The sequence below is a fragment of the Paramormyrops kingsleyae genome, chromosome 5 (genome assembly GCF_048594095.1).
Source record: "Paramormyrops kingsleyae isolate MSU_618 chromosome 5, PKINGS_0.4, whole genome shotgun sequence".
In the NCBI taxonomy this organism is placed as follows: Eukaryota; Metazoa; Chordata; class Actinopteri; order Osteoglossiformes; family Mormyridae; genus Paramormyrops; species Paramormyrops kingsleyae.
Window position 1 is genome coordinate 14142961 of NC_132801.1, and position 27390 is coordinate 14170350.

At 39.7% G+C, this 27390-nt stretch overlaps 1 protein-coding gene across 7 annotated transcripts in view; it reads right to left on the reverse strand.

Annotated features, from left to right (window-relative positions):
- Positions 1 to 1858: 1858 nt before the first annotated feature.
- The window catches only part of ca10a (carbonic anhydrase Xa), a 165697-nt gene continuing 140165 nt past the window's right edge, over positions 1859 to 27390 (reverse strand). For 4 of the 7 annotated variants that reach the window (XM_023845127.2, XM_023845122.2, XM_023845124.2 and 1 more), the window contains 6 exons: positions 24879 to 25064; positions 9829 to 9924; positions 6370 to 6442; positions 4189 to 4343; positions 3843 to 4017; positions 1859 to 2706 (listed from right to left, as the gene is read on the reverse strand). In XM_023845127.2, coding sequence (XP_023700895.1) covers positions 2684 to 2706; positions 3843 to 4017; positions 4189 to 4343; positions 6370 to 6442; positions 9829 to 9924; positions 24879 to 25064 — 708 coding nt within the window. In that variant the 3' untranslated portion in view covers positions 1859 to 2683. Of the gene's footprint in view, positions 2707 to 3215; positions 3286 to 3842; positions 4018 to 4188; positions 4344 to 6369; positions 6443 to 9828; positions 9925 to 24878; positions 25065 to 27390 lie in introns of all 7 variants that reach the window. The other 3 variants (XR_002842137.2, XM_023845126.2, XM_023845128.2) reach the window with 3 other exon arrangements.

The following is a 27390-nucleotide window of genomic DNA, read 5'->3' on the forward strand; positions in this document are numbered from 1 at the left end:
GCCCACAGTGAAACAGATCTTTCAATAACTGTAGATGTCTGCCCCCTTCATTTATAATCACTGCGCAACTTCTGTTACTCTCCGCTAAAGCTAGTTAAAACCTAAACACACGCCGAGTGTGTAAAAAAGGGGAAGACAGCTCAGATCGTGCTTGTCTAAAAGAAGAATGCTGTTATCAAAGTGAAGACACTATGATGGAGGTGGTTCAATAAACCATTAGCTATGTTTAACTAACACCATTTTGTCAGAGCCGAAATTTCATAACGCTGATAGCGAAAGCAGAGCAGGTCCTCTGTGTGGTTTCTTCTCCTTCCCTGTCTGTTTGGCTTCCGTTGTTGTGCTCTTGCCTCCACATCAAGCTGGGGAGAGCATATGCTTTCCAGTGTGCTTAATAGGGCATCAATGATTAGAATACTGATTATTCTCATTAGCAGTGGCTATGCTGTAGAAGAGTAATTGGGTGGCTGTTTCTTTCAGATTGTTGATCATACTCACGTGGTGTATATCACTGAGAAGCACATTCAAGGATGGAGAATATGGACGGGGCCGAAATAAGAGCATTAAATGGCCCCGGGCAACAGCAGACATGATGTCACGTCATTTAGATATGCATCGAACACAGGGAATTGTTACACAGGCTGTTCAGTGAGTGTCATAATAAAATGAAAATATTAAGTCATATCAAATAGGCCTCTATTAGATATTAAATCACTTTAACTTGTTAAAAGACATTTGTGAGTGGAAATGGGGGGTAGGCTTGGGGGGCGGGTGCCCTGCTTGGTGCCGGCAAGGGCATGATGCCCCTGGAAATGTGCCCAAATGCCCATATTGGATGTCAAGACTCAACTGTGTCGATGAATTTTTATTTTTGGGATTAAGCCTCTATATGTTAAATCCTCTATACACCATAAGTCATAAAGGTGATTTAGTACTTTCTAGTGAAAAAAATGATCAACACACCATTGTCCTCTCCGGACCCCAGCATTTTATGACATTACAGATACGCTATGCAGCAGCTGTTCAGACCCACCTATAATCCCGGCTGGTCATATACTGAATTGCTTTATTATCGTAATAGTATTGACGGTTTCTAAGTGCACATGTCAGTGCATCTTATTATCTCGTCTTTGTTGCATTTAGACAGAGAAAAATCATCTCACCCTTTGAAATATACATTTTGTTATCAGTGAGAAATGAAATAAAAATGATTTATCCAGTGTGAGTCATTTGGATAATAAATTTGTCATGTGACTCTGGCTTTGTCTTGCTGTGAGCGCTCAGATATCAATAGAATAATGCTGGCTGTAACCTGGAGCGGCACCTGTGAGAACTTATTCCAAATATTTTCCTTTTCACTGCAGATCTGTAGATCAGGGATGAAACACTGAAAGCTTTGGCCTGCTGATGCATTTTTACTACATCAGGGAAAACACAAAAAGCATCCTGAATTGATTTGGAAATAATTAAGCTAATTCTGAAAACGGAGAATCGATGGCGCTGCATCCCAAGGAAGACCACACAGCTAGTTATTTTCTTCAGAGCATTGGCTCCACATTAACCCCATACTCCATCAACACTAACTTCATTAGTGGTCATTGGTTTGCCTTAAATGGCTTGTTTCAAAGACCATTAAGTTACTCGCCTCTGTTGAATACCCCTTTTTGCTCTAGATGAGAGCGGAAAAGCTTATCAAAGGTAACACTGAAGTAAGTATCTTCAGATTTTAATGTATGGTAGACGTTACACACAAAACTCCTGGAAAAAACCTGTTTTATGCTTATATATAAACAGAATGGATAAAAATGAGGAGGGAACAAAACAAAAACTAGACAAACATAGGCAGGCATATTTACAAAAATGAACTTTCCAAACACATTTATTGGGCCAATAACATTAATCAAACACAGTGTATGACCATTGTAAACAATAAAACAGAAAAAAGGCATCAGCTTCAGAACTGCTCCAGAATTCAAAGTGCGCCAAGCGTAAAATACTCAACTCTATTCATATTTTTCCTCTTAGTTTTTTGTTTCTGTTTTGTTTATTCATTTTCAGCATTAGTAATAATAATAATCATAATAATAATGATAATAATAATAAGGATATTTACAAGGCCAAAACACTCAGTTTCACACAGACGGTATTGTTCAATGTTTATCTAACATAGCTTGATTTGAGATCGCTGAAGACGCAGACGCACAGGTCGTGCCCTGCTGATCTCCTGCGACCTGCATGCCTTTTCAATACAATGACAAAATGTAGTTCTGAAGCCTTTGCGGTCGTCCTCCTGACTGACATGTCTGCTTCCGTTTGATTTTCTGCAAGGTGTTCATATGTACAAAGGCTAAAAAGTCACATTTATTTCCACTGGTGACATGGCTGTCTTTTTCTTACATTTTAAATTAGTTTTTCTCCCAAAAAGTTAGGTATCAAAACATTTTTTTATAGATATAATATTTTTTGACTACTCAGTGTTTGATTAAAATGTTCTTGAAGTATGAAATTAGGATTTCTGCTGGTAACGGCAAAGTCTTTTCTCGCTTATGTTTTATTTTAATAACATGATGTCATGAAACCTGGCAGGAAAAAAAGCAATGCAGTCTTGATCCTGTTAGATGGTGTTTTTTGCCACTTGTTCTTGCTTTTTCTCAAAATACTCATATCTTTGATCATCAAAGGGATTCTATTTTAGAAGCCATTCATTAACTGAAAAAGAAGAGTGACAGACAGAGATCAGAATATTTAATATTTTAGGACTGTAGTACAAATTTGGGTTTCTTTCCTACAGAGAGAGACAACATTCATTGTATAGTATAATGCAATATGTAATATTTCTGATATATACTTTATCTAATAAACCACTACACAAAATGTTTTTTCTCCTGGGTTGATAAAGGTACATTTTAAGTGCCCTCACCAGGTAAAAAATACTACAGCATTATTTACATAAATTAGTACCTAAGAGTGCATCACAGCTATAAGACATTTACTGTTTGCATTTACAAAACATGAAAAAAAGCAAAAATTTACAACAATTACTGTAAAAAGTACATCTTCACATTTTTCATAGTTCATCTTCACACTTCAGGGAGGGGTGGGAGGTTGAAAATCTCAGCAACAACAGCACAAAACTTGAGTTTTTATCAAGGAGCAACGAAAGACACAGTTACGATAATCAACGGTTTTGAAAAGCAATACAATGAATAATGAGTTACCTCCTGACCTCAATTATTTATGCGCAGGGTAAAATTCACGTTTTGTGCAGCTATTGCGGAGATATATTAGCTGAAACAGACAAAAGGAAATGGTAAACGGCATGCGTGCAGCCTCATCTGCACATGAAACAACCAAAGGCGGGGAGGGGGGGGGGTGGTTTCTGTTGTGAGGCTCAACTTTATGCCATGATATCAGACTAACTGTCCCATAGGAATATAACAGAACTAGTTAAAAGGAGGGAAATGAGTAGTAACATTGTGATTTGGAACAGCAATATGGCAAAATCAATGCTATCTGAAACAATTCTGACGTTGCCTATTCCTTTTGCACAAATAATATAAACATGTGTTCAACATTACAGTGTTGTGGTATCTCATTTCTGAGTTTGTTTTCCATTCCCTAGAGGGGAGACAGACAAGGAGAGACAGAGAGAAAGAGAGAGAGAGAAGCAGACAGAGAGGTAAGCATATAGAGACGTCCATGCATGCAGGAAACAAGGAAAACGGTCACCTTAAGTAAGACTAGAGACGAGTGGGTGAAATGAGACGGTGATGAGACAGATAGAAGATAGCAAGGCAGACACTGGGGGCCACCAGCTGCGGTAGCAGAGAAATCCAGCCTTTTACCTCGATACTGTAGCTTCTGAGCCCTGTTATTGGGACAGTCCTTTCCCTGCATGCTAAAGTTGATGTTGGTCCGGATGCAGCGGTTGTTGAGGGGCTGCGCAGGCCGCACGTTGTCACTCATGCTGAGGAAGATCTGCGAGGGCTGGTTCTGACTGAGCAGACGGAGGGAGTGCATCTACAGCAGAGAGGGCCAAGCTCAGGAGGGGAGCGCGAGCCAGAAACCTAAGGACACGTGTGAATTTCCGCTAAAATGGAGGTGTGGTGTTTAAGGAGAGTGGACTGGAAGAGAGCCGGGTGCTAGACCTGCTTAAGTAAGCGACTAATTGTCCACAGGTCAAAGAATTACCTGCATCCTTGTCACATACACAGGTTTGTTCATCAGGATCCATGTTGCAGTTTCGTAGCATGGCGGAATGGTCATTGATCCGTCGTACGTGATAAAACTTGAGGTCTCGGGATATACCTCCTCAATGTTTAATCCAGTTAATAAGTACGCATCATCTAAAAACAAAGGCAGCTTGAATTTATTGAGTGAAAGCAGAATTGTTAAGCCTCAATTAATATTTGGTGTTTCTGGGAGGTCAGCTTTTTACTGAAAAAATTTCAGTCATTTTCAAGAAAGGTAATTTGTTTTTGGTTAAAAGAAATATATTCAAACTACAGTCACAGTTGTTGCATATTTATTGCCAGGGTATAGAGGCCTGTCAGCACAGTACATTGGTAGAAGTACTATGATTCCCTGATGATTGCATTTATTTGAAAAATGAAATGACATCCAGTAGCTATTTTAAAACTGAATGTCCACACGTTAACCATTCTGTTGGTGCCGTAGAATGGAAACACATAAGACTTAATGACTACTGTATACTGAACATAAGACGCCCAGGGTAGAGTCTATTACTGAAGAGTGGAGCTTCTCCCTTGACATAATGCAGTGACATACTTTCAGTTACTTGGGGGTCTTCCTAGGTTGCTGCTGAAAAATGGAGATCAAGTCCTACTATGCGGAGGCTGCTGTGCGGGGTTTCCCTGCTCTCACCATGACATCTTGTAAACATCATCCACATTAATGGTTTAGCTCCTTAACCGAGAGCGTCACACTAACAGGCCCAAATTCCTCTTCTGCTTGCATGTGCACACACACATGCACTAAAAATAAAACTGTTATTCTTAGGCTTCCCTCAGCTTTGTTGAATCCCCTTCCACATATCCCTGCAGTCTTGTAGCTTTGTTCTGGTACTGCATCATCTCCATTAGTGTCAATGTGGCATAGCTAATTTGTATTTCCTGTCTCCGGCTCCTGGGTGTGTCTCTCAGCTGACGACAGCCAACTGTGTCCATCCGAAACTGAACACTTACATGTCATGAAATGGATTTCATTTAGAGGCCTAAAACGTGACCGATAATGTGGTGCAAACTGTTAGTATGCATGAGATCATTATGAATGCATCTGGACATAATGTGGTTGCCGTCTTGCACATTATCTAACATGTATGTGTTCCAATGTTGTAGCATGACCCTCAAGAAAGTTAAAAACTGTTCAATTTTATCAGTGAAAAAAATCATATTCTAGTCAGCTTGTGTAAGCGGGTGTTGTTTTCTTCGGACATTTGTACAGAGCTGGCACTTCCTCCGCCATGTTGACACAAGTGTCTGTGCAAGCAATGTTCTTCATCTTTGGATGCAACTCCAGTGACTTTGTGGGATTTCACAGAATGTAGTACGTCATCAGGGTACCATTCGCCTACTGTCTCATCGTTGCTGAGGATTCTGACATACTGCTTCTTTGCATACTGCATACTTGCATACTGCTTGTTTGCATAATATATAGTCTGCAGACTACATAGCAAATAAGTATTCAGGTGTGGACTCACCCGTTGTCTCTGTCATGCGCCAAAGTCAGCTAATTTATTTAATTTTCTATTCATTCAATTATAAACCTCTTTCTTCCCATTATGAAAAAGTCCCTGCGCTTCTTCTGCTATTCCAGTTGATTTATTTGGTTTTATATGTGAAATATTTCTACCCTGCTAGGAACAGAATCTTTCTGGATGACGCTGTGCTCGTGCTCAGCTCATGGACAGGTTTCTTCATCATGAATATGGTGAGAACAATGCACCACGGTTCCTGGGTGGTCAGATCCTGACCAAACCAGCTTGAAAATGGGACCTTCTGGATCACTGGCTGACAGAGCATTTCCCGCTATCAGCGTGGTGGAAATGCTGGATCTTCTCCTTGATGACTACAGCTGCATCCCTCTAATAGAGTTCAACATACCCCTATGCCAAATCAATTTCAGGCTGTTCTAGTGGCTGATAGAGACCTAACACCCTTATAAGATGCTTCCTGCTGGTGTTTTACTTCTATATGGACATACTCTCCCTCTTTCTTTTTACCGTACACCTATTGAAATGCTACCATAAAGGGAAATTTTCGATTAATCTTAAGAATAAATTGCAGTTGCAAGTACAAAGATGCTAAAATAAGACAAAGTCTGACATAATATATATAAATATGCATGACTTACTCTTATATGTTATTCTGGTGATGGTGTCTCTATTCAACATACGATTTAGAAATGGATTTGAAGACTCAGATATCTGGAAAAAGAAAGAAAAAATGAACACAATTACATATAATAAACAAAACAAGGTCAAATATTTCAATTTTCTGTTAACTTCAGTTGCCATAGAGTTAATGGTCTACTTCAGTTTCAATATTGCAATCAATAAGAATTTAACTAATTGCTGATGCTTTATTGGGTAGCATGCGCATTCCTGGTTATATTGATCTGATTGCAGTAAAAAGTAATGTGTTTTATCATTGCCTTTATTTAAACTAGCAAAACCGGTAAACGTACGACTTAAAAATTTCATATAGACACGTTATCCTGTATTAATTTACATTAATATTGCATTATGTGCTAACTAGGAGATATGACATACCGTCTCTGAGATATTGCTGGTGCACTCATAACTTTTAATAAAAGCTGATCAACTGTAATGACTTTGCAGCAGACACTCACGCAAGAGAGTTTATAGTACTGATAGGACATTTTTCATTTTAACCCAGTTATTGGTTTTAGCATGATTTTTTGTAATTTTTTTGGCTCAGTAATTTTTTTTTATAGTAAAGTCATTTTATGTTTTGTTTAACTGAGAAATAGTTGTATACACATAAAACACTGCACAAAAGGTACAATTTAAAAAGTATTTTTGGGGTAATTACTACACCTTAGTATAAAAATCTGTTGTAAGTACTATATATAGACTACATCTTGTAGATGTTGTGTTTGGATCAACCCAGAATGATCCAGATAATTTTCCTCAATCTCTGTCCGTCTCTGAAATGTCTGTGCTTGTGTGATTCCCTTTTGCTGTGCCTGGAAAGCCCTACTGGCAATCCAGACCCACTTTGACCTGGAAGAGAGCAGAAGAGGTTCCTCCCCTGTTAGGATGTCATGCAAAGGGTCATGGTGAATGAGAGGCAAAGTGGACCTTAAAGGCTGGGCCACTGACACTCTGCTTGGCAGCCATCTCTTTGAGAGCCCTGCAGGAAAACCATTTACACCACAGCGGACTGCAGTTCCATTTGGGTAAAGATGGGAGATGCATTAATCCCCCAAAAAAATATAAGAGCCTTTGGTATGACTCAGTACATCACAGACAATGTGCAGGTATGGTGTGTCAGACACGTTTTACAAAAAGAGTGTATTACTGATATGGAAAGGAGCTGCAAATGCCTGATGTGGCATTGCATAAAAAAAAAAATCACAAATTGCTGGCTTGTTTTTTAGTTTTGAAACACAGCAAGCAAACTCTGCATGTTAATAATATGGTCGTGGTTCATAATCTGTATTGTGAGGATAAGAAATTATTTCGGCTATGTGGCTTCCCAGCACATAAATGTAGATAGGCGGTTTATGGAATACCGGTAATGTCACTCCAGAGTTTGACTTTCTCTCCTCTCATTTGCATATGATTATGGCGATTCATAAACAGGGATGGTACAACCTGTAAAAATACCACCTGCTCTTAACTGTCAATAAATACTCATGAAGGAACCCTGAAGCTACCTTTTTTATATATTATCATTATACTAACTATATGACGGGCAGAGTGCCGTAAGGTTTGTGCCTATGGCCTATAGGTTATTGCAGACAATGAAATGACAGATGTGAAGATGCATAAAGCAGCCAGTGCTGTTTACTGACACTTTGTGGTGTTGAACAAGGGACACACAAAGACGCATATGCCTTGGTCCGCTTTTAAGACAATTAAGCCGTCCCAGTTGTGGCAACGCTAACGGCCAATTCAAAAGGTGGCAACTGGTTGCTTCAGAGATGCTGTTGGCTTTGGTGTTAAATAGTCCAGTGTATTCAGATGCATTATGTGAGAATCTAATTACACAGGAACACACTGTTGTTTCCAAATGCATAAAACAAAGGCAATTTCTTTAAACAGATAAAGGCTTTCCTTAAGTACTAAACACATATTCTATTTACTACTCCCATTACAAAGTAGTGAAATTTAAAAAGGAAAAATGTTCCACTCTACAAAATAACAATATATTTTCCTTCCCTTTGAAATTTTCTATATATTTTTCACTTTATTTAAAAGAATTTCCGAGCATTTCCAGCCTAATAATGTGGAGTTCACCAGCAGGAAAAAGAATGTTTTTGTTGGCTTTCTTCCATGATTTGACAGTTGCTGTCCATTATATTGTAAGGCATTGCATATTTAACTTTTAATTAGCATAAGTTTTAACTGATTGTTGCTAGAGGCAGAAATTTGGACGAGGCAAAAGTAATTACACATGGTCACTCGCAGAGTCTTTTATGAATCCAATAACAATAATGACACTTAGAATTTGTGAGATAATTAGCTATTAACCTACATCTTAATGGATCACCTCATTTAGAATTTAATTTAGAAGAATTAGGAATTTTACTAAAAACTTGATATTTTACTTATTTCTACACACACACCTGATCCTCAAATTTCCATCAAGACCCAGCGGGTGAGACCTGAGCTGCAGGGTGATGTGTGTGCTGAACACTGGGGAAGGAGGACTTTGCAGGTGAGCACGTTGAAATCCACATACAATATATATTGTATTGACTTAGTATTGATTGCTTCCCATAAAAAAATTTTTCTTGATTGAAAAAACTCCCAGTAGTGCTCCAAACAGATTATCTCTGAGTGATGGTTCAACTGAAAATGACTAAATTCCATTACTGATACAAAGGAGCTAACGCTAACCATCTTTTGAGCTTTTTACACACTGGCTTCTAAATGTAAGTCCTTTCCCCAGTTAAAAGAATTTTAGACTGGGGTGACAGTGATCCGGTTTACTGTCAGCATGGGAGGTAGTGAGACAGAACAGGGTAAAATAATCAAGTGGCGTGGCAGAGAAGACAGGGGGGGAAGGATGCAAGCTCTGACTTTCTGCTTGGTGAGCAAACAAAGAGCATTTTCATAAACAGGCCAACAGAAGCAACAGCAGGAATAATTTCCCACTTGGCCTTTTCAAAGAGATGCTTATTTTCTTAGCATGAGCACACAGAGTCTTCTGTAGAGAATATGTGGAATGTCCTAACATGACCCTGACCTCCCGAGGCTCATACTGTATGGTGAGCCATAGCTGAAAAGCCTATTCAGAGCGATACTTTCAGTACGTCTATACATCATTATTTCCCATTTTCCCCTTAAATAAAAGAGATAAATGGAGAAATAAATTAAATTAAATAAGGTGTGAAATACAAGACACAGTGCACCCTCCTGAATCAGAATATTCCTTCCTTATGTAAGAAGCAAATCTATCAACTAACTACATGAATAAATTACACCACCTTTAGATGAATAAAATATGTCTGTGTAAGCAATGGTAACATGAAAATACTGCGAATGTACTCCTTAAGGAATGAACATGACACACAGGAATTTTTACTGAGGTCAGTGAATGAAGGAGGAATTGATGCCGTTACCTTCATGAATATAGATACAATCACCAATCCATTTGGACTTTTTGCTGCCTCTGTGTAGTTAGTATACAGCTCATGGTTATAATGTATTAGCTGGACCTGTGGATTAAAGAAGAGAGAAGAACATAAATATGATTTAAGGGAAGTCATCTGCAGTGTAGTGTTGCACTTTTTTTCTGGCAGATAAGGTGAGGCTATCTGAGGGTATTTTGGCTTGCTGCCCGGCAATGACTGAAATGGAGAAGTTAGAAGGTTTCATCCCCAAAACTTCATCGATTTAACACATAATACAATACAAAGTTTTTGGGTCTTAAAGGCTTAACTCAAACCCAGATGTTTTTATGAGACTGGCTAAACAACAAAGCAGCAAAAATACAAAAAGTAAAAAATAATAATAATGACATAGTTGGAGCATCACCCATCCAGCCTGCTTTCACCAGACAGTTCCTCAGCTCATATTCACATATTCATTCAGGATGCCTGCTCTGTGACTTCATACATGCATTCCCTGTCCCTCATCTCTGATTTTTTTTTTATTATTATTTTTTTTTATCTACACCAAAAATGTCAACCCATGAAAAACAAAAAAATGTTGTGAACATCAAAAATGAATGTTATAACTGAACTGGTACAGCTAGCTTAGCTGCAGCCACTTCATTAAGTGTGCATCTTCAGCTTTTTTAATTTGATAAAAATAAAAAAAAACATTAATAAATAAAATTATTTCTAAAGAAACCAGCCCCAAAAATTCAATTCAAGAGAAGAGTTCTTCTTACTTCTTAAGTTCTTTGTTAGTTCTTCATTTTAACTGATTTTGAAAAGCACCCTAGCCTTGATGCGCATACTAGATGCAGCTCAGTTCAGCAACATATTTCAGGGACATTATCAGTGTCATTCACAATGACAAAACTTATTCATAATGAGTAGCCCAAGGAATATATTTTTTTTCTTAAGGAGAGAGAATAAATTGCAGTAATTAGTTCTTCTTATTATATATTTTCAGTTGTGTAAAACTGGGCCTTGATACCTGTAGGACATGAGGCAGGCAGCCATGGGAGATACGGTCACCACCTGGCCAGGAATGCATCACAGAGAGCCACCTTGTTAGCCCTCAGCACACCTAGCTGCCAACGACACGGCTCAGCTAAGCAAGATGGACAGAGGAAGCCCTTTCAGACACTGAGATGTGGTAAATATCTGCCTGAAACAGTCCAAGAAACAGTAACACTGAAATAAATCTAAACAGACATTTCCTATCTTCATTGTCAGAACTCTTCATTGTGTCTACTGCAGAGTGTATTGGTTGAGATTCATTCTCTACAAAAGTCATTTCCAAATGATTCACTCAGTTCGGCTTCCTTGCCAGACCCATGATATCTGCTCTTTGCACTGGCTGGTGCTTCTACTGTGCAAACAAAGCATTTGACTCACCCCAAATTCTGTTGCCCATCTGGTTTTTAATAACCCAGAGTACAGTCCTCCATCGGTTTGCTTTCTGTCCGCTAAATCACACAACTAAAACTGAAGCAGACGTATAGCTACAAAGCACCAAAACCTGGCGATGTAGGACACTAACTGTGTATAAGGCAAATATAGTCTCTTAAGTCTTTTATAGCTCGTAACACTGCTGCAGTTTAGCAATAAAAATGTTACATTGATCAACTTGAGACTCTGCTTTAGCTAAAAAATGTCTGTTGAGGCTAAAATCCGTTGCACTCTGTTGCACTGTCAATCTTGTGCTAGCACTTTTCCCTACAAAAAATTGGCACTCATTTCTCCCTGGATGCCCTTGGGCTTTCCTAGATCCTGTGCCCACCCTTGGGACATCCTGGGACTAATGTGTCGCTAACCTGCCCGTTTCGGGAAATGTGTCTGGAGACCTGGGAGACCTGGGAGACGGCCTTCGATTCCAGCACCACTCAGGCCTTGCCTGTCTCTTATAAATACAGAATACTTACTAAAGTAGTTTCACAATCTTTGTAAATCCATCCAACTTTCAACGTTTTATCCTGGACCTGGAGCCCAAGGCACAAAGCTGAGGTACACCCTGGACAGACTGCCAGTTCATCACAGGTCACATACCCACACAATCATGTGGAACTATTTTTTCATATCATCACCTTACACGAGGTAAGATGTATTGGTAACACTTTACTTAAAGCACCCGTGTGTAACGCATTATAGATACCTTCATAATGCATTATAATGCATTCATAAAGTATTATACACAGAGCTATAACTATTTATAAAAAGGCATCATAGCCTTATTATGCAATTTGAATGCTCTGTGAAGCTCTCATCTATAATTCACTATAAATACCTTCATAATGCATTATAATGGATTATAATGACCATTATAATGTGTTAGTCCCAGGATGTCTCATTATGGTGACTGCTTTAAGTAAAGTGTTACCGATATATTTTATCTTCTTACATTTCTGAATTGTGGAGGCCACTTTTACAGGACAGTAAGACAACATATGTGTAAAATATCTGAAGTTAAATAGGTTATATTGGTAAACAATATTTCACATTTATTTTGACACTTTTTTGTCTCTGTGTGTATTCTGAGAATATGCGAAACAAATATGCATAACTCCTACAGCAATTTAAACTGAGAAAATAATCTCAGTGTAGTAGTGCAGAGATTGACAGCTGAGACTTTCTGCCTTGAGGTGGTTATAAGAAATAATTCCAAATAAGTAGTTTAGAGTCACTTCAGATTGAAAAAAAACAACAGAGCTCGCATGATAAGCGGAAGTCTAGCAGTCTCCCGAAATACTTACACCGGCTTCTGTACAGTAAACAAGTCACTCTGACGTCACTGTTTTCCTTACTTGGCTGGGAGGAAATGAGAGATGGAAACGATTTGGAAATGTAATTCAGGGACATATGTCAGTGTCATTGTTCAGCTCTTTTTGTTATCTGTGACATAGTCGCCCCACAAAACACACTGACAGATGTAGGAAAAAATGGTGCCACTTGTCAACACATTCAAAGTGAAGAAACTCTTGGAAACCATCAGGAAGCCTCCTCCGTGTAGGTCGAAATGCAGGTGTATCGCACTTAAGGGGCACAGTAACATGTCAGATTGCCCCAGCTTCAATAGCTGACTTGAAAAGGGCACGATCTTTACAGTTTGAAAGTATCGGCGAACCGCGAAACAAATTTAATGTGACATTTGAAATGTGACGCCCTGATTGCAGCTGTCTGACAGAAGCTACTATGTGAATTTTTCATAATGATGTGGGTATTGACTGCTTTTATTTATCTTATTGATCTATCACAAGAAACGCTTGAAATTTGACACATGCTATCAACACTGCAACACATATACATAGAATGGCTAGCTGTAGCATGTTTCTTATTTTAAAATATGCATTTTTCCAGGTGAGGGGCACACCTGTCAAAGCAAGATGTTTCCTACAGTCGGACATCTAGATCCGAGGCCCAGGGAATGCAAATTGGCTCATGTTCCATGAGGTGGTTTTTGATGCCTGGGTTCCACTCCCTCTCATCGCTCTACAGCTGCGTGTTCTGTCAGCTGACCTCCCACAGGTCTGTGGGTGGAATCGAAAGAATACCGCTTGCTTCCAGATGTACTACATCGCTCAGAAAAAAACAGACGTCACAAACACTAAGGAGAAACTTATAGCTTCAAAGGAAATGTGTGCCGGTCTGCATTGCTCATGAGTTGGCATGGGCTGTGTGTATCCAGCAGGAGACCTACGATCGGATTAATTGGCCATTTCAAACTGAGTGTGAAACAGGAAATAACAAGATGCAACGTGACATATAAATACAACAGTTTGTAGAATACCTTTTAATACAGTGATTTAACTGTAAAATTAATATCGCATTGATAGGGTGGCATGGTAGGGTAGTGATTGGCACTGTGGCCTCACACCTCTGGGACCAGGGTTTGAGTCTCTACCATGTATCAATGTGTGTAGTTTGCATGTTCTCCCTGCATAGTTTGTGGGGTTTACACCCACCCCCCCTCCCCATGGTGTAAAAACATGCCAAGGTGAATTTGAGTTATTAAATTGCCCATATGTGTGCATGTGTGAGTGAATGGTGTGCGAGTGTGCCTTGCGATGGGTTGGTGCCCCACCTTGGGTTGTTTCCTGCCTTGTGCCCGTAGTTTGTAGGACAGGCAACCCTGAATATGACAAGTGAGTATGTAAGATTGACGGATGCATTACACTAATAAATTTTTTTTTAAACCGTCTTGAAATACTCGTCTTGATATTCCAGTGCTGATTACATTGTTACTTTATATTTGCATTTCAGTGTTTTTAGAGAAAATGAGAGAGCCTTGCAAAGGACTGCTTTCCCTTACATACTGTAGCTATTTACCTCAGGCTTTCTGGCACAGACTGCAAATCCCCATGACCCCAACAGGCTGAGTTTAGACAGACAGTATGCACCTCTCACAACATCCACATTTAAACGAGAAAATTGTCACTCAAGTTCAAAGCAAATAGTCAAAAATTTGGCTTAAAAAGTACAGTGGTACCTCGGTTCTCGCACTCACTAGAACTTGAATTTCTTGAAAGTCGAACAAACCAGTTTGACCTAGAACTCGATCTGAATATCAAAAGTCGAGCCGTGAACGCTAACCTAATATAAATTGTACGCGCCAGGAAATGAGTCATACTACAGTGCAATTCTTACTTGAATGCCTTCTTCACAGACTGGACGATTAACCAAATAAAGCAGCGCAACATTACAGTAACTAACAATAAATAAACCACTAACTTACAGTACGTGTACTATTAGAGCATTTATGTCATTTATTTAAACTTTTTTTTACCAGGTAAATTAACTGAAAACCAGTTCTCACTGCTTTACGTGATATTCGGGAGAAATAGCAGATTACGCATCGGAACTGCCTGGGATACAAACGTCATGCATGTAACTAAACTCTTCAGCCAATAAGGGCAAAGGTGTGTCGTCACGGAGGCGGTTCCAGTTTGTGCAGCCGGGTGAGAGGTCGCAATGCATCTAACCGTAATGCATTGCCTCAGGATCAGAATGCGTTGCTTTAAGCCAGCACTGTAAGCAAGTCGAACGCACCCAATGACCGGACTGGGGAAACCAACTGAAACGCGGACTTAATACAGAGGACTAATGACAACAACCAGAAACAGCTGATCACATGGGCATCCCACACGAGGTTAATGAGGGGGTGTAACATATTTAGGTGTAATTTTGGGGGGCCGGGAACCAATTAATTGGTTTTCCATTATTTCTTATGGGAAAAATTCGATCAGAACTCGAACTTTTTAGGATTCGATCCGGAGTCCGGAACGGATTAAGTTCGAGAACCAAGGTACCACTGTACGTGCAAAATTCTCATGTGTACAAATATTGATTCTTTTATTAATTAAGTCTTGAAATTGTCTTGTCATGTTATATGTTATGCCAGGGCAGATCCACCAAGACAAATTCCTTGCATGTCTTATATATTTAGCCAATACCGTTCATACTGATTACGATTCTAATTAAGAAAATAAGAATATTGCTTGTCATATTTGTTTTTGTAATACTGAGTCATGACTAGATGCACATCCCTGAATTTGTAAGCCTACGTTGCAATGAAGGAAATGGAATAAAGTGCACATCCAAGACTAGCATCTTAATGTGGTGCTGGGGAGGCCGGCTCTGTGTTCCGTTTTATTCTTTGGGTGACAGAGACCTACAGCTGTCTCCTTGTTTGTGTCTCTCTTTTCAAAACTTTGCTCTATCTCCACACAAATAGACACAGTTTCAGGGCCTCCCGCAGGCTAAGTACACCTTTGTACTAGTTAGCAAGAAATAGCAAATGTGAAATACAGTCTTAAAGAAAATACTCTTACCAAAAATGCTTCCCCTTTATATAATAAGTTCCTTCAACTTGAGATACACACAATATTAATTAATTATACAGTGTATCCGCATTATGTGTATTATCTTATTTTTCTCCAAATTTGAAGGCAAATTATTCAGGTCTCCAACATTTTCCTCTGTATCCAATTACAAAGGAAAGGATTTGGGTCACATTTTTGGTCGTTCTGTTTTTTTACACAGTCCCCTATAAATAATTAAGAAGCTGGTCCTTCCACGTGTTACAGAAAATCCTTTTTTATTTAAAAAGAGAGGGGCTTTCAAGGTCCATTGGGAAAAAGAGGATCTTAACCCCACCTTTGAAATGAATAACTTGCAACAAACAGTAGAGTCAGCTGGTAATAAAATTTATGGGGTAACAAGGTAATGGATGGCGTTTATATAATATTCTTCACCCAGAAATCCCTGGGGTGCTCTGTATTGCTTTTTGGGGAATAACTTACTTCAGCCACCAACACATATAGTGTCCACCTTGTGAAGCACAGTGGCCATTTTGCACCAGTAGGAAATATTTAATGACACTGGGGGGTGATTACATGGCCTTGTGTTTCTGATAGGACCTAAAAAGGCACAAACACATGCTTAATAATTTTAGTGGAGTATAGTCTGTCATTTACAAGAAAGTACTCTGCCATTAAAGTCTTGTTCAAAATGAAGAACTGCCTCCAGAGCCCCCTTGACTGTTGTGGGGGGAGAGCAGGGTGCCGTCGTCCTCCAATGAGCCTGGTCGCAAGCAGAAACCCAATCTTTCCCAAAGGTCTCCTGTCTAAACGAGTCAGATCCAGCCATGATATGGTGTTAATGGCTGCTGGTAAATGTCAGCTTTTACATAGAATAAAGATATACTTCAATATAATATACATATGCTGTGTAGTGGCTGGCATATTCCCAGGAAGTACAGGATATCAGGCACTCGCTCACACATACATATACACACATACACTAAAATAGGGCTTAGAAAGCGTAAATTTAACCAACCTTCATGTGCACTGTGAGGGGAATACGCAGTGTCTGGTGTGTGGCTTGATGCACTAAAACACCCCGTCGGCTGCAGTTTTTTATATTGTTTGTAAGTCTGTTTTCTCACGAATTAAGTTGTAAACACGCTAATAAAAACCAAGGCAAAGCATTTTGTACATTAGCATTTTATAAAGGAACATTAGACACAAGCAAAGGACCCAATTTCCCAACAATTTCCATGGCACAGAGAGTTTTAAACCTACCATAGAGTACTAATCCAAAGTGACGTTTTGACAAAACCCTTTACTGAATTTATGTGCTGGAAAATATGTAAACAAATTCAGCCTTACAGGGACAATAATGCGTATACATTTAGAAATATGTGGCATTACCTACATATACTAAGTATTACATATTTAGACCACGTATGTTCATTGTGTATATGTGTTATACTCTTCTGTTCTTGGTCCAGACATGTCACGTGGGTGTTGATTGTTTTCACGTAACCACACAGGTAGTAAGCTTAATAACTTATATTTATTATATTAATGTGTTTTCATGTTTTATTAAATATGTTAGTTAAATAACCTGTGTGACCTTTTACTCATAAGTAAGCAGTCATTCTTATCAACATAATTGTCATGTCCTGCCCACCATATCCACCTGACCCTCCTGTCCCCTCCCTAGCGTGACCCTCATTGTTTTACCTCTTGTTCCTAACCCACATGTTAATCACTCCCAGCTGCCTCACGTTAGCTCCTTTCTTAGTCTTTTATATACGTGCTTCTCCATCCTGTATTCCCCAGTCCACTCATTGACGTCGTTCCCTCGGGGTCCCTGTGCCCTTTCTTGTTCCTCTCCTCCCATTTTGATCCCTCACAATCTTTTTTATTTCCAGTTTATATATGCTGGTCTGAATAAAACTCCTTTTGTTTTGCCATAATGCCTGCCCCCGAGTCCTTCGTTCTCCGTGTCACGGCAATCATTTTCCTCGGTTTCCGAAATGCAAGCACCTCTCTTGACGTTTCTATGGTAACTTGATGGACTTGCTGCTTCCAGTGAGTAGCCTGACCAGATGTTATAGTTCCTCATAGGAACTATATCTTTAAGAAAACACTGGAACATTATTAAATGCTAATACTGAAAAGTTAACCGTGACTACTTTGTTCTATTATTATTTTTGTTTGTTACCCATGGATAAACCACTTTGAGATGTGCTGTTATGTGAAAATGATCGACTACAACTTGGTTAGTGGCCCTCAGCTTCACATCTGGCTGCATTACACCAAAGTTGTCACAGATTTTTTTAGTAAAACCACACACCTTGTCAAGGTTTAGCCCTTACGTAATGCTGTAAGGAGGTAGCGTGTCATTATAATGCTTTGCCAGCTGTTTATGTCATGTCTGCAGTTGTTATTCAAATATCTTCGACAATAATGATTACATTTTCCCTTTTTTGAGCATTCTGTCACCATTAATCCACAATTTCTCCCCTCTGCCCCCCCTCTCTCAGCTCTTAATTATTTTTCGTCTCACTCCTCCTTTTTCCATCCTTTGTTAGTGCTAATTATTTTGTGTAAACCATTCTATGCTATAACTTTTTATTCCCTGTGTATTTCCTTCCATGTAAACTTAAATTACATGATTCACTGACTAAATTTAATGCCAAACTGCATATCATTTCAAGGGGAGAAAATTATACTGGCATGCTTATGTTCAAGTAAATATTAAAGGTCAATCTATGTTTTCAGTCTGTCTGTATAAAAATGATCTGAACTGCAGTTATGTTGGATTACAACAAGTTGTGAGGAATTCTCCATTTTGTGTGAGTTCAGTGCCTCTTGCTTATTATGAAACCATTTGATTATGCATTTTACAACTCTGTTTCAATGAACCGATGGCAACATTTCAGTCTTAACTGCAGCTGTCATGTACAGTATGTCGCTCCTCCAGAGACTTAGATCCAGCACTGTACTGATCTTGAATATGACTTCCTGTTTTGTCAGTCTGCAGAAATGATTAAGAATACATGTGCTCAAGGAGGTGAGGACAACCCTCCCAACTACTCTACTTAATCCAGATCAGAAAGCAAATGAATTAATTAATGTGGTTCATGCAATCTATGAAATATTCAAAAGAGGAACTATGGAATGACGGATCGTGTATGAACTTAATTGGGCCATCACTGTTGAGATAAAATGGAGATTTTATTTCCTGGTAAAATGCTGCCTGTCTTGCTCCTGCACTCTTAGAACTGCAAATTAAGCAAGTCCTTAGACTACTGATGGCACATTGCGCTAACGAAGTAAACCATGCCTGAAGTGATACATCAGCCTCAGATACAAAGAATGAGTGCTGACACTGTGATCAAGATTCAAAATCTACCCCAGTGATTCAGCAGACAGTTATAGTATGCTTCCCAAGAACTAGGAAGGTGCAGTAAGGGACACTCCTGAACAACTAGGCAATGTTAACTAACTTATCCGAATACATCCAAGTTAATTAGTAGGTCATGTGCATGGCTGTGCAGTATACATGCATTTTAATATCATTCATCTGTCACCTATAATCATGCTGACCTTGCACCTCACTCTGGATGCGTACGTCTGACGGGCAGACATGCGGCTGTGGTCTAGGAGAGCGGGGATCTGAGAAGCAGGGTTACAGCATCTCCAGTGCATTCCTTACAAGCTCTTTATCGTGCAGTAGCCGGGCCCAAAGCTGGGACGGCGAAATATGAAGACAGTAAGTCAATAGCTGAGAAGTGGCAGACAGGGCTAACAGGAAAATGAAAACCAGCGGCCCGGAACTGCCTCCGATTCGATTAATTGCCACGCGCTCTCATAAAGCAAATAAACAGAAAACGGACCACACAGAGGAATTGGTTTTTATTGCGACCGAACTGCAGCTGTAAGAGTGCATTTCAACGTAAAGGGCCCCCCACTGTGTCGCATTTAAAGTGGAGAAAAGGAGCTCAGGGAGCTGAAGTATGGGCAGAGTATAAAGAGTCTGGAGGAACATGCAAGAGATGCAGAGGTGCAGAAGGACGGACGTATGACATTTTATGGAATCCAGAATTCCAGATATTGTCTAACACTCCCAAAGGACTGTTGCTAGAGATGAGAAAGTTTCCTTTAAAATCATGAAAAAAACAGGCTGAAATTAGAACAAAAACACACTGGTAATAACAAGAATTATGGCACAGAGCCTCATAGTGCCCACACAGACACACGACTCCACCACCGCTGAAACACAAAATATTACTATTTTTATTTGATAGTTAGAGCTTAATGAAAATAGAACACATCTACTGTAGCCCTAATCATAAGATTACAAAGAAAATATTCAAGAAGACTGTCAAGTTCAAACCAATAATACAGTGTTGATTTGCTATTATATAAACTGTGCCTCACAATAATTATTCAAGATGTACCTATGGCTAACCCTAAATGGCCCTTGTAGTGAAACATACTGTAATGAGTTACTTTACTGACTGACTTTAAGCTTGTAATAAATCTTGGTTTTCTGTGGCATACTCTGTCAAGCATACATAAACTGGAAGTGGATGCCTGCAGGTACATTATGATACAGTGATCCATCACTGGATGAAAAATAGACAGTACCAGCTATTTCTCAGACTGTCTGATTTATGCCTGAAACAAATACAAGGTCTGTGATTCAGTCTCACCGGCATGAGCTTTCGCCTCCGTTTTTGGTTAACAAAGGTACACAAGATGCAGTCTTTGTACTAGTTGAACAAGTCATAATTTAAATATAGAAGCATAGAAAACTCACACTGGATCTTAAAGGTTTTGTGACATTATCACGACAATAGGGCTTAAAGAAAATTAAAATGTATTAACAAGGTCCTCAGCATGGTACAGTGTCTTAGGTGCCCCTACATGGCTTGGTCTTCTGCCTGTCAGTCCTAACCTGTTCTGCCGGCACACCTACAAATGTTCACTGCAGACAGCGATTTGGTCACTGACTGCGTAGCTGAGGAAGCTAAGAAGGACCCGGAAAGGGCCAGTTTCATTGGGTATCACCAAAAACATGGTCGTAGAATTAAACAAGGTTGGGCAGTCAGCAAGACAGCATTCCAGAAACCAGAGGTTGGACCAAAAGTTAGATTGAGAACCAGTCAAATAAGTTCTCAGCACCAAACGAAACCAAGAAATCAGAGATGGAGTTAAAAAGAAAAAAAAAACATGAGAATGCCTGACCATGCAGACAGACCACCTAAGGAAAACTAAACCTCACTACTAAGCAAGGAGACATTAGACTGAGCTGTATCGACACTGATTGTTTAGGTGTATGATTTATTTATAAGGATCACCTGAAGGTAGGGGTGGCCATGAGGAACTACTACACGTATGGCGAGCTACTAAGCTGGATTATAGTCAGGCTGTGCCATATTCTGTACAATGCGGTTATGCCTAAACCATTCTGTAATTCATCATAAAAGAACTTCAGTCTAGTTCATATGTTTTTTGGCTTCCACTAAATACATATCTTTCAATTTTGAGTATCAGATTGTTTTTTTTACTACAGGAGAAATCCATAGTAATTATTGACCTGTATATTGTTGACAGTATGAGTCGCCAAATAAAAAGATCCTTCAATCTTCTGATTGCTTATCCCTGTTAGGGTCATGGTGCAGTGGGGAGCTAGACTTTTATTTAAGGGGGGGGGCAAAGGGTGAGCAAGGGTTTCTCAGAGGGGTCCATATAAATATGATAAATGAAGGGAAAAAATATTTTTCTCGTAATAAACAATGAGTTTGTAAATGTTTGTTGAATAAACACAAACATTTACAAAATCATAAACACCAATCATAAAGACCAAGCCTAATGTAATTAATGAACCTAGGCAGCTAATTAAACCCTCACATTACAGTATAGTGAGGTTGATTCAAAGCTTTAATATGACAGGCATAGCCTGCTTACATGTAGTGGAAAACTAATGACTGGTTCTCCACATATACACTTACCACACAGACTTCAAGCAAGGGCTAGTTTTGCTAAAATAATAAAACAACACTATAATTCAGCATGTGCACTAAAACATACATACATACAAAGACGCTGTCTAAAAGACAATCTATATCAGCACGAGCAGAGCTAGTGGCTAATTTAAACGAGACATGGAGCAGACGGTGCACAACGCTTTCATGCTGCTATTTTTTATGTACTGCAAGTGTGTGACCACCTCTCATTAGGAAGGTAATACAGTGTAATATGTTATAAATACCTGCTTAACTGCTGCTGTTATCAATACCGCGGCTGTGTTTTGGATCATGTAGGTACGCGTGCCGCTGCCGGAGCTTTTAGCCAATGACATGTCAGTAAGCAGCACGCACAGGGTACTGCTGCGTCAGGATGCCTTCAGGGGCTCTCGGAAATTACAGTTCTCTGCTCAAATCTTTGCCCAATCTCCTCATTTGTATATTTTAACGTTTACTATCTCCAGCAGGGTGGCAAGGGCTCTGTTGGGGGTGGCAATTGCTACCCCTGCCACCCCTTTGGCTCCGCCCCTGTCATGGTGATGATGGGGGGTGATTCCATCCTAGGCAGCCGAGGGTATGAGGGGTTACACCTTGGATGGGATACCAGACCATCACAGGGTACATACCCACCCACACACCCACCCACACACACACACACACACACACACTCGAAATCCAGATACACCAGTCACCTTAACTACAAACCAGAGTTCCTGGAGTAAACCCACACAACAGTCAATAGAGGGATTCATAGCCCCATCCCTACAAGTATGAAACAGTGATGTTACCCACTGATCCACCATACAGCTACAGAAACAGTATGTTCATAATGGTCATTTCCATTAAAGAACCCTATTATCAAAGTATCTGCAGTTCTGAACCAAGGAGCCACAGAACAAAGCAGCCTGGCTCTTTATAATGGCCAAAACCTGGGGACAGCGCTTCTCATTCCTAGGCCTTTCCCGTAACTGGGAGCAAATATATTTCAATTACCATAGTTCACAAATCCGTGCCCTAGTAGGGGGGACACACAGCACAGTTCTGTATATGTATTAGCTTGATGATTATGAAGCACACTTAAGGGTTCCAGATGGCTCTGAATGGTTAAAATGTGCCTGCTGGTTATGGTAGATTTGCCCGATTGTTTTGCCCTGTTGGGCGGCACGCTGTGTGGATGCACACAGATTCTGTACAGGGAGTGTTTATGGAGTATTTATGAACCGTCAGACCGGCTGATGAGATTCTTTTTCAGATTATAGGTTTCCAGGCCGGCCCTCACAGGAACGGATAAATTGACAGTGGGGGGGGGATGCTATGCCTAGAACATAATGAGATCCTGAGTAATACTTTGAATATTTTAACACCTATTACTCCAATGGCATTTCATTTCCAGAAGTATGGCCAACGAGCTCTTCGTAGTGTAGTTGCCCTCAACACACCTCGCCGCTCGTCCTGTGAATAAGCAACTTCGCCTTATGTTAATCAACAATCGGTCCCGCCACCCTTATTTTGTATTTATTTTTTTCTCATTTCCAAATAAATTTGAGCAAGAAAAGAACAGGGAATTAGTCTCTCTGCAGATGCTTGCAAGAATCTAGTGGCTTCTGTGTAGTGAAGCCCTGCATACAAAACATGGCTCTAAATCCGGGGGGCGTGGGGAAGGTGGCATAGTGTGTTTTTGATATTTAATAATTTTTGCTTTGTTCCCCAATCAAGGGAATACAAAATGCAACCTGTATGTATATTTGTTTGGAAGCACTTTAGAATTCCAATTTTACCTAATTATTCAAACTTATAGTTACATTCTAATTTTCTTCCTAGTAACTATGAGGATACTGATTACGGCACTCCCGATACTGGCTTACAACAAAGCTGAGACAATGAATTTAAAATGCCCTACTGTGTATGTGTCATGCCGCTCAGTCCTATAACTTTTGTTTTTTTTGATTTGCGGCTAAGCCCATGGCTTTCCCTCTCAGCCTAGAGGTTCTAAGAGATGAAGACCTTTCAACGGCTGAAAGATCCTCAGTCGCGTTAGAATTCAGGCCCTTGAGTTATAAACACCACACAATGCCGTCGATAACCACAGATTTCTCAGGGAAGGTTATCACCAAGCTATCTGCAGGATTAAGAGATGAGTGATTTAAAAATGAAAGCAGTGGACTTAGGTCCCAGAGAGCGATCTCCTGCACTCTGCTCTAGCCTGAACTCCGTAAGTAAAAGATTTAGCTGAAAAAATGGGTAAAATAATCACTTTTGATTAAAATGCCTATTAAGCAATACATTTCTACACAGCGAAAATGGCAATGGTGAACAATTTAGATAAAAAAAATATGGCAGACAGACAGGAACAGGATCTATAATGAACTTTTTTTTAAACAAACAATAGAGGAGTGCAAGCAGGCATCCTCCGAATGGGTCACAGGTCACAAAGCTCTGATGAAGTTGGCACTCTGGTTTTATTATTATTTAAATATCAGCTGGCTGCTATTAAGGGAAAATAAAGGATTATGTTTAATTACAATAAATTTGCCTGTCAAGCCCACAATTATTCTGTTACTATGCAAATTGCTGTTGTTCTTATTAGCCTGAAAGAAAAATGCATCGGATTAACGGAATCATAATTGTATCAAATGATGAATGCTGCAGGGACTGTGGTGGTTACTGCCTTAATGTCCACACACACGGCTGGGACACTCCTTCCGAGTGAAACAGATTGATGTCTGTTTATTTGGAATGAGATGCGAGAGGTGAGGTCTTCGCTCACGGCCCCCATTAGGAGTCCCGCAGCATTTGTCACAAGCCGAGGAGGTGTTAACTCCTGTGCCCTGGCTGAATTCCCAATCCTAGGTTCAGCTCACCCATTTAATCACCCCCAAGACTAATTAGCTCTTTTAATCCTTGCTTATTCTCCGTTACTGATGCCGTTTGAGCGTTTCCTTTTATAATAGCTGCTTTGCATCAGCAATGTAGGTGCTGTGCACTTTTGGTAATTCACCCCTTTAGTGTCACACACAACGATATTGTAATCCATTTAAAGGCAGCACTAGGATGGTAGTGGTTATTGCCACATTCATGTAGCTATGATGACGTAACAGCATGCAACCTAAGACAGGCTTCAGTGTCTGTTCTCATGGAACTGCAGCTCTCAGGTTAAGGCTAATGAATATTTGATAAATGCTGTCTAGGTGACACTTGCCTCCCCGGAGAAGGCCTGTCCGTTGAGGAGATGCTCAGAGCCCTGGCCATCCTCGCTGCCGAAGTGTAGCCGGATCTCCTCCAACCGGTGGCTGTAGGTCATTGGCCCACCAGAGATGTTCACCAGATGCTCTTTATCAAGGCGCAGAGAGACGTGACGCCCGGTATTGTACATAGTCCCACCCACCTGTAGGGGGCACAATCATAAGAAGAAAAGGAGCACTGATCATCAGTACTTTGACAGCTGTCCTATAAGCTGGCCGGATTTTCTGGAAGGCGTGTGAATCTCACCAACATATCAATAAGTATGGGACAGCGACTGACCAAATCTGTCATGCTCTTTTGTAAGGAAGTGCTACCCAACAGTGCAATTCTGTAATACAGATTGATTATATACATAATTGAGAAATCAGACTTTAAGTGATTCAATCAGGAATCGTTGACCATAACAGGATTACATATCAGTTGTGGGATCAGACCATCCACAAAAAACAAAGCCTGAGAGCAGAAAGGATGATGCTACATCAACACCGGGAAGTTAAAAAAACAAGTGGAGCATACAATCAAATGTAAAGACTCAGAATTGAGCAAAGGGATGATTGGATCTGAGCTTATGACGGGAAAACGCAATGATACAATGGCTATGAATAATGATCTTTATCATTGCCTGTGTTTATTTATTTATATTCCAAAGTAGTTTTAAGAAGAAGCATTGATATTCTGAGCAGACCTCTAGCAGGCCTTGCATGGCTCTTATCTTGTTCGTTCTTTTTTCCCTTTTAGCACTTGCCTTCAAAATGATTTTCCCTCTCCAAATTCCCAGAGAAAGGACCCTGCCCACACATCGTAAATATTTTATAGAACCTCTGAAAAATCAATGATTTGAAAGGGGATGGAGAGAGTAAGAGAGGGAGAGAGCAGGAGAGGGTGTGGGAGAGAGACCTAGAATTAAAATTGAAATAGGTATAGCAAAGAAAGTATTGTGGCATTTACAAAGATTACCACTGTGTGGAGTTACCTTGGCTTACAAGACACTGTCCGGGAAGAGATGAGAAAAAATGACCCCCTCTGCATTATGAATGTGGCCAATTCAGACCACATCCAGAATGCCATAACATTTAAATGAACATGTGTAATACACACACAAACACTGCCCATTTCGGACAGAGCTACATAACAAGATTACATTTATGGAAAAACCTACCAGAGACATTTTAACCGCAGTTATGTAAACAACTACATGCTAATTAAAATTTAATTTTTGTTTATTAAATATAAATATGACATTGACTTGTGGCCTTGCAAAATATCGTGTGAAACCATGTTTATTTAATTAACATAATTTTGAAACAATTTGTTAAATAAATTATTGCAATTTCAAATAGCTAGAGAAAGTTACAATATTAAGATGAAGCGCTGCCAAATCATAGTTAGGGCAGGAAATTTTGCTTCAAGAGATACTTAAAAAAAAAATTTGAAATCAAAAAGGAAAACCAGCATACAGTATTTTTCATAGTGGCCTCTGTTTGTTATAGGTGTTCAGATTGAGTTTACCATTTAACACAGAACATGAAAAAATGAATCAAAATTCTTTGTCTTTTTTTGTGCCTTTGGCACGTACTGAAACCATGAAATATGTTTTATCTTCCATTTGTATTCCTTCATGTGTGTAAAGTGTTAATGTTAATAGACTGACATCAATTATTGCTTATGCATTTTGAGTGGTGATTAAAACTGAAGATTCGGTCTAATAAGCGAGAAGCTATTCTTCATTTTCTGGCCATGATTTGTAATAATTCATACAATATCAAAAGAGTGGATGTTTTGCTGCGTTGCTACATTTATGCAAAGCATAATACATTGCACTGACAAATTCAAATTACCGGAATTGCCTAGCTATATCTCCTGCTCTATTCATGCTGAGCAAAAATGACAGTTGACTAAGACATAGAATCAGAAGGAAAAACCTGTAGAGTGTAATCTGTGGTGTTTATAGCATTCAGATGGGGCAGCATGGCTCACTGGGTAGCACTGTTACCACATACCTGCACCCCCCCATCCCCCCCCTTCCAGAGTTGGGGGTTTAAATCCCCCCCTCACCATGGGTGTGTGGGATGTGCCCCATGTCACACAAGTATCCTGAAAGACATTCGATTAGGGTAACTGCTGTCACTAAGTTGCTCATCATGTGAGATCTGTGATGGACCAGTATCCCATCCTAGGTGTGACCTGGCTGGCATAAGTGGTAGAAGAATGGGTGCTTTTAAAATATCAGCCTGCGTTATTATGACTCATAAAACTTCCGATGATTTTTTTTTTCTTTCAGTCAAAAAACAATAAAGGCCATGATGGTGGCTCACTGGCATCTCCATCATTGGGGCTTTGGCTCTCACACTTGGTCGGCTGGTTGCTGTGAGGTTTCCTCTCCGTACTCTGTCTTCCTCCACTAGTCGATAGATACTTGGTTATCCTACTGTAAATGGCAGCACTAGATTTCCCATAGTGTGTAAGTG